Here is a 7,670-nt window from a genome sequence, read left to right as displayed (position 1 = left end):
AGCTGTCCTGGCTGTCCATGGGAAAGATCGCCGTTATTTGCGGCCCGAGATCTTTCACGCGGAGATCGCGTTTACCGCATGATGACACAGATCTATTAATCTGTGATGATGATGAATCCATTTTTTTTTTAAATCGAGAACGCGATATCGATTCTCGTGCCGGCAATATGGCGCTAAACTTTTGACTTGCGCTACCTGGTAAAATTGGTCCGGCGACCTTTCTCTTTCCAGGTTTATTTCCTAGATTTATTTTAACTGTCCTATTTCCGAACTATCGAATCTTGTACGAATTTTATATGAATAAAAGCTCACTTTCAGTTATATATTTTGTATAAGTTGAAGATAAATCCTACACAAAAAATTTACAGAGAAAAAAAGAGTTTAATTTCCGACTTGCTGTACCAAAGTGAGACCAAACGTCTTACGGCGTCATATTTATTATTGTTATATTTAAGAGAGTCGATGCTTTTAACTGGTTCAACATGTATGATAAAAAAAAACTCGTACCTCATAAAAATATACACCTAACTTATATCTGTTAAGACAAACAATTCTATCGGGTTACAGAACCGTCTGCTTGAGAATTCAATCTTGTTTGAATATACCCTGGCAATATTCCAAGAGCGCGTCTACTCCCGCTTTGTTCCTGAAATTCGGCCGGCAGCCGTGCAGCTTTTGATGCAGCAGCTCGGGATAGATCCTCGCGACGCGCTTTAATGCGTCTGAAAAAAAAAGAAAATAATATTAAAACTGTACTAAAAAAACCCGCACTGATATCAAAGTATATTAAAGAGTCGCGTTACGTCGATTAATTAATTAAAAATTATGACTCGAATTATCGTTGAAAAGGCTGAAAGGACGAAAAGCTATTGACCGTTACCCAACATTATCTCTTGGAAACGAGGCTCCGGATCGTCCAGGTGAATAATCATCGTCGTATACAGGGCATCGACGTGACACCTGCTGACGACAGTGTCGTAATCTTCAGACGCGACGCTCCACACATCCACGAGTGCCTCCACCGCGGCGTAGCGAACGTCGTCGCAGCCGTCGTCGAGTCTCTTCAGGATCACCGGATACGTGCGATGGATATGCGCGTCGTTCAGACAGGACAGCCTCTGTCCAATCGTCACTAACAAACAAATGGCACGCATGGAGTACAGCCGAGTCTTCTTCGCCTTATCGTCCACCAGGCTGACCAGAACGGGCACGATCTCGTCGAAGATGGACGGGAACTGCTCCGCCGTGATGGACGCTCTAGATTTCTCGTTTTTCTCGTTCGCGAATAACTCCGCTTCGTTAATCTCATCCTTCTCGTCGGGATTAACTATCTTGTTCTGTAGAACGGCGCAGAGGCAGCAAACGGCGGCCGTGCGAATAGCCTCGGCCGCTCTGCCAGCGGCCCAAATGAGCCCGGGCACGATCAATTGCTCGACAATCGTGCTCACGAATCTATGCGGATCCTCGATATGACGATGTAAATTCTGATTGTTCAGAAAGTACTCCGAAAGCAGAATAAAGTGTCGCAGCTTCAGCTCGGGATCGACGTCCTTGCTCATGGTTTTCTCGAAGATCGGTAACGTAAGGTCCATATTACGCGACATCGCGACTCCAGCGCGGCTTAGACAAGCGCAGAAAATTTGCGATTCCGCGCTGTAAACCGTCCACGATGAGGAATCATCGCTAATCGACATTATCAGCGGTCTCGCGTGATTGTAGAAGAGTTCCTCGATGTCCTTTAGCGAGTTTATACCGACGAGTATCTCCAAGAGCCTGTCTGCTTCCTCACGAATGGAAGGCTCCGCGCTCATCGCGTAGGTGGTGAATATTACGGCGAATAAAGCTTGCGTAACTGCCACGCAATCCTGTGCATTACAATACGCTGTTAGATCTAAGAATTAAGTCAAAGAAGAACAAAGTTTTTGATTAAATGCGAATAAATGTAATAAATGTGCGTATAACGAGGAAAGAATCATATTCGGACCTCTTTGCAAACTACGAGAAGGGAATTACAGCAGGACAGTATCTGCCGTTGATAGTTTCTCTTTTTACTCTGACAGATATCCGGCTGTTGCAAGAAGTTCGCAATCTCGTTCAGCTGTTGCGACAGAGCCCTCCGTTCGCTACCGCTAATAATCGCCGCGAAGACACGCAAGTGTCCGGTTGTCGGAGACTCGTCCAGAGTGGGAAGCACCAAGTGGCAGTAAATCTTGGGTTGCACGAAGTAGCCCAGATATCGCGCCGCAGTTTCCACGCAACCGATGACCCTCTTATCCTCGTCGTTGCAAGCGCTGCAATTAGATTTTTTCATAAGTGGAAAATTTGTGTAACAAAAATCTTGCTAAAAGTAAAATGATTTTGGTAAGAGATAATCTGCCTCTGAATTCTATCTAATTTCCAGGGAATAATGAAAAGTAAATCTTACCGATACATAGGCGGCAGGAGCTTTTCAATATGTTGCGTAACGTTCTCCTCGACATTCAATATCAGTACACAGAGTAATTGCGCGGAACGCACACGTATATCTGGCAACCAATCTCCAAGTTCGGCGCTGATACCGCTAATGAGCTTGCATAAATTTTGCTGCGCGATCACACGACATCCCAAGTTCGGCCTGGAAACTAGAAATGACGATCTTACGTAGCTTGAGTTTCAATATGACGCGTAGACTGTCCGTAACTTTTTAAAAATAACTTACCCTCTGGAGGATAATGCTCCGGGTCTTCCGCGAGAAAGTCCATCTTATCCTTCAACTTCTCGTCGTTTTCGTTTTCCTCCATATACAATTTTCCCGCAGCGTCCCACATATCTGCCGCTTTCGCACGAATCTCCGCGAGTTCGTCGTGCAACCCTGTCATGATCAGGGGAAGAAGTCTGTGCCACCAGCCGTATCTGTCAGGTAGCTTTATCAACCAGCAGCCGGAGACCTCAATTACAGCTTTAAAAAGTTCAATACAATTATATACTCTACGGATTCAATATAACTATACAAAATCAAGTAAAAGAATTGAATAAAAAAATTGCAAAACATTTATTTGAAACGTACCTTCCCTGACAATTCCACTTTGGTCAAAGAGCCTCTGTGCCAAAGGAGTCGCCACTTCTTCCATCGACTTGCTATTTCCATACTGAATCGCATCGCCTATCGCTTCAACCGCGGCGAGCCGAACTCTGTAGTGTTGATGCGTAAAATTACTCAGAATAGGTTTTATTAAATACTCCGATTGCGAATAGAAATGTCTCGATAAAGTCTTCGCGTAGTCGGATATACATTTGCAGCTCTCCTTCTTTACATTCGGATAATTATCCGTAACGGTGCGTGCCAATATTCCTGTCACGTCCTGAATATACGGCACCAACAAATCCTTGTACTTCAGAATTATCAGTCGTAAAAGAGAGACGCATTTCAGTCGCACTTCTTCCGACGGTTCGATCAGTTCCTGCATGCCCAGTCGTCTTGACATTATCGGCAAAATGTAGATTATGTGCTTGTCGTCGGGCGGCAAAGCTTCCAGAAATATTTTCAGTATCCCTACAGTCAGATCTCGGCACGTCTCCATACTATCGTTCATGATTCTAACTAGAAATCTGTGTACACTTTCCCATATTTTAACTAGATCGTCCGGTCTCCCCGATATTTCCTCCCGAGATATGTTTTTCAATATTTCCTCTAACGCCTGTTTGCGACGATTCTTCTCGTCCGCTTGCAACGAAACGACAATCTTACTTAATTCGAGATCCAAAGCCATATTTATCTGAAATGGATTTCTTTCTTAGAATCAAGATAATAAATATTATAATAGTACAAATTCTTTATACGAACTTTGGAATACAGAGGGAAATATATCGATTTAAACACTGTATGTGTCTCCATGACAACACACTCTCGGATTGATCTTTCTTATATAATCTGCGGTCTCTTTTGACGAAATCGTCGCCGTTATAAATTTTTACGTTTTCTGTAAATATCCGTTTTTCTTATTTAATATAGAAACTAAAATATTTACAGAAAAATCTTTATATCTTGAAATATATTTATTATGTCTTGATCTAAAATACACTTTTAATTATACAATAAAACTAGCACTAGATCACTGGTAAGCATAGAATACACGTCTATACTGACTTTACAGAGTTCTAAAATTGTACAGTATCTATTATATGCAATGACTATATTACGTATCCGAATACGCTCACAATTGGCTATTTTATATTAATCTAATATGTACTATAGAGAAAAGGTGACTACAAAGGAACATGTACATAAAGACATTCGGCCGATTATCTTCACTGATGAACGCAAGGGTCTAGTTTATACGTCCACTATTATTTCACAAGTTGGGGAAATATAAAAATAGTGTAGAAAATTAAGAGACGGATATGTATTCTGGACATGGTCCCCGGCATTGAATTTTTTGTGACTTTCAATCGTCATTTATTCATGCTCAAGTTGTAACTTTTCATGTGCAATAATCGTCTAGTTTCTAATCTTCCAAAGTTACATTTTTAAACAGATACGACATCGACTCCTTATTGTGTATACGTCGAATTGCCTCTGCTAAAAGAACGCTAATGTCGACAGTCTTGATTTTCGGGCATTGCATCTTCTGCACGTCGTGGGGAACTGTATTGGTTACAACGACCTAAAAACAATTCAATAGAAAGGTTTTTTTTTATCAGTCTAAAATCCATTACTTATTTATGTATTACCTCGTCGATCGGGGATTCCTCAAGAAGCCTAGGCGCGTCTGAGCTAAGCAAACCATGTGTAGCTAAGACATATATTTTGTAAGCTCCTCTCTCTTTAAGTGCCTCGGCAGCTGCTACGTACGACTGTACATCATCTATCATGTCGTCCTGCAAATTCATTTCTCTCGCCAAATCGTAGATCATACAGCGTATATGAACGCAATATAATCACTTTACCCACCACCATAATAGCGATGCGTCCTCCGACATCCCCGACAACGCTTATAGGTGGCTTTTCCTTCGCTGGATGTAAAGGCACACCCACGCCAACTTCCATCGTACGCGCGGCCATTGCTAGGGCAGGTGGCGAATAGCGACCGTCGTTCATGTCGGATTCAGCTTCTCTTTGTTCTCCGTGAATCACTGCGATTCCCAGTCGTAGCCTTTCAGCATAGCTAGTCGCTTTCTTTGCACTACCTGGATTTCTTGCAACGATCACAGAATTATGGTAATCAGGAATCTGACAAAGAGAAGATACAATTTATGTAAAAAAAATGCATGATATAAAATAAAACACATACATCTGGAGTAACATTTAAATATCTTATTAAAGATATGATTCTGCGATATTATCAAAAGAGGAAAATCTGTATTTTCAATTCAAGATACCGGGGTCGCTTAAAATAAATCGCTATTATATAATCCAAGACAAGTTTTATAACATAATAACTGTTATTAATAGTTTACAGTGATAGGTGCGTTAATCTGGTTAATCTTGTTACATACGGATTCTTGAATGTACTGCAGAAGGAATGGACTAGCTCTGAGATTATCCACGGGAACATCAAAGAATCCTTGGATTTCTTTCTGGTGGAGGTCCATGGTGATAATGTGAGTTAGGCCGCTGGTGCATAGCATCTTTGCCAAGAGCTTGGACACTATGCAACCGCGCTTGCGCATTTTGCACTGCTTGGAATAAGGTAGATACGGGATCACCCCGACGATGTTTTTGGCCGATGATGTCTTACATGCGTAGGCCATGATGAGAAGCTCCATTATGTTATTGTTTACATCCTTCGAGCCGGTTTGGATTATATACAAGTCCTTGCCGCGCACGGAATCCCCTATCTCCACCATTGTCTCGCGATTTGACTTATGGTACACGGAGCAACCACCAGGCTTTACTCCCAAACGACTTTAAACATAAAACAAAATATTCTAACATGCAAATATCTTTTGCCTTTCCTTCATCAAATAGATTTAAATAGTATTAGACATTTAACTTTAGTCATAATTAGTAATAAGCAGCAAACTATATATACTTATGTACAACTTTATATATACATATGTTAGAATGACAGTTTAATAGCAGTTAGAATTTAAATAACCAATAATTCAATATTTGTGTGTTGTCAATTTGTAGTAATATATGTTTCATATATATGTACCAACAATAAAATAGAAAAAACAATTATAATAATTTTAAATCAATGACTTTCCAAACTGTTTGGAAATTATTCTTTTCAATTTATTGACTCAAGAAATTCTTTTTTTTTTTCTTGAATGTACATAAAACATGAAACCCCCTGAAAGAGGAGGTCTACTGTTGACGTGAGTATAATGTTGCAAAAACAATCGTAATCGACACGTCAAAATACCGCTGCACGAAAACAGATCGGCTTTCACGTTTGCATTCCACGCATTCCATTGTTCGTCACTCACTTTGCAATCAGGTTGGCGAGCTCCGGATGAGAATTGCCCGCGACGATGACTATGTCCGACGAAACTGGCTTCTCCATCATGCCGACGGTTCGCTCAGCAGCTACGCAACAACGAGGCCCTCGAGGAACACAAGCGACGAGATTTACCTGGAAAGAACTTGACTTTACAAGCCGTATTATCTCCGTGTGACCCCTCGACCGCCAAATCCGTATGTACTTCGAGCAGACGAAAACTGCGCGTCTCGGAGCGACGGAGAAACGCTTATAGGCTCTCGCAACGTAATTGTATTAAATTTTTTCTTTTAATTTCTGTGAATTTTCAACGTAGTTTTTAGGAGCGCGATCGTTTGCCCGGGTGAATTTGTCGGAATGACGTGGAAAAAGAGAATGACGTGCGCAAAATGTGTTAAACGTACCTCGCGATAAACAAACAATCGATCAAACTTCCGTCCCCTCACGCGCTTCCGACGATTACGTTGCGGCCGTAAACTCGATTAGCCTACTCCCACATCCGTCCGTTCTCGCGTACCTCGGTGGTCGGTTCAATCATCCGATAATCCGCCGCTATTCAATTATACGAAGGGTGGATCTGGGAAGAAAAACTCTCGGTTCTCTTCAATTGTTCCTTGCCACTTCGCCGCCGACAGGTCGCCGTTATAAACGCGTGCCCTCGTTAGGTACACTCGACCGCGTTTACGATCGTTTATTGCCTTTTTGTGCGCAAGACCCTGAATGTTAGGAGCGTCTAGATCAGTCTAGATGATCGCGCGCTAGAAAAATCATCTGTCTATTAATTCAACATTGTATAATGCATTATTTTATAAGTTTACATATGAGTTATTTAGTTATATAATATTTATAAATCATACTATAATCCATACAATATATAAAATATTTTTATATTGTATAAATTTGAAAAATAATTAATAATTAATGCATTAATTATTTCTTAAATTTTCTGAGAGATCCCACGTGTGTCACACAATTGTGCAATTGTCAAACTAACTTCAGACGTAAACATATATGAAGCGGAATGTACATATGTGAAGGCAGCATTAATCCTAACTGATAGAAAAATGAACCAATCACGCGACCAAGGAACACCGCCATGTTTCGCGCATCGTGACGCGTGATTGGCTGGTCCCCGTTATGCAACTGTGCACTCTGGATCGGCCCTTAAGTGCAAAAGGAGCCAAAGGAGGTTTCTTCGGCGACCTCGACGAGGCTAAACACTTGTGACTTGAATTTCTGTCAATTCCG

At 41.3% G+C, this 7,670-nt stretch overlaps 2 protein-coding genes across 5 annotated transcripts; both read right to left on the bottom strand.

Moving 5' to 3' along the window:
• Positions 1–307: 307 nt before the first annotated feature.
• LOC139820452 (dynein axonemal assembly factor 5-like) lies at positions 308–3,962 on the bottom strand. 2 transcript variants are annotated; one of them, XM_071790743.1, is made up of 7 exons: positions 3,824–3,962; positions 3,047–3,755; positions 2,699–2,938; positions 2,426–2,621; positions 1,985–2,291; positions 875–1,865; positions 308–722 (listed from the first exon to the last, which is right to left on the bottom strand). In XM_071790743.1, exons 1-7 carry the CDS (start codon positions 3,872–3,874, stop codon positions 586–588), a joined length of 2,631 nt encoding a protein of 876 aa, XP_071646844.1. In that variant the 5' UTR covers positions 3,875–3,962; the 3' UTR covers positions 308–585. The 2 variants fall into 2 exon arrangements, with proteins under 2 accessions (XP_071646844.1, XP_071646845.1); XM_071790744.1 differs by having other exon boundaries at positions 881–1,865.
• A 54-nt stretch (positions 3,963–4,016) lies between these two features.
• Positions 4,017–7,077, bottom strand: LOC139820467 (phosphoribosyl pyrophosphate synthase-associated protein 2). Of its 3 annotated transcripts, none has more exons than XM_071790773.1 (6): positions 6,940–7,077; positions 6,412–6,557; positions 5,476–5,884; positions 4,931–5,209; positions 4,711–4,857; positions 4,017–4,643 (listed from the first exon to the last, which is right to left on the bottom strand). In XM_071790773.1, the coding sequence occupies exons 1-6, from the start codon at positions 6,958–6,960 to the stop codon at positions 4,485–4,487; spliced, it is 1,161 nt and encodes a 386-aa protein (XP_071646874.1). In that variant the 5' UTR covers positions 6,961–7,077; the 3' UTR covers positions 4,017–4,484. The 3 variants fall into 3 exon arrangements, with proteins under 3 accessions (XP_071646874.1, XP_071646875.1, XP_071646876.1); XM_071790774.1 differs by having other exon boundaries at positions 6,827–6,965; XM_071790775.1 differs by lacking the exon at positions 6,940–7,077 and adding an exon at positions 6,628–6,766.
• Between the last annotated feature and the right edge of the window lie 593 nt (positions 7,078–7,670).

This window comes from Temnothorax longispinosus, chromosome 10 (genome assembly GCF_030848805.1).
Source record: "Temnothorax longispinosus isolate EJ_2023e chromosome 10, Tlon_JGU_v1, whole genome shotgun sequence".
Classification (NCBI taxonomy): Eukaryota; Metazoa; Arthropoda; class Insecta; order Hymenoptera; family Formicidae; genus Temnothorax; species Temnothorax longispinosus.
This window is presented reverse-complemented; position numbering and strand designations above follow the sequence as displayed.

Coding starts and splice junctions, on each gene's coding strand:
- LOC139820452 (XM_071790743.1), bottom strand. CDS start 3,874: ATGGAGACACATACAGTGTTTAAATCGATATATTTCCCTCTGTATTCC. Junction 2,292..2,425: donor CTCCTGCCGCCTATGTATCG/GTAAGATTTACT, acceptor ATCTAATTGCAG/CGCTTGCAACGACGAGGATA. Junction 1,866..1,984: donor TTCTCGTAGTTTGCAAAGAG/GTCCGAATATGA, acceptor TGTAATGCACAG/GATTGCGTGGCAGTTACGCA.
- LOC139820467 (XM_071790773.1), bottom strand. CDS start 6,960: ATGATTGAACCGACCACCGAG. Junction 6,558..6,939: donor TGATTGAACCGACCACCGAG/GTACGCGAGAAC, acceptor AGTTCTTTCCAG/GTAAATCTCGTCGCTTGTGT. Junction 5,885..6,411: donor CTCGCCAACCTGATTGCAAA/GTGAGTGACGAA, acceptor TTATGTTTAAAG/TCGTTTGGGAGTAAAGCCTG.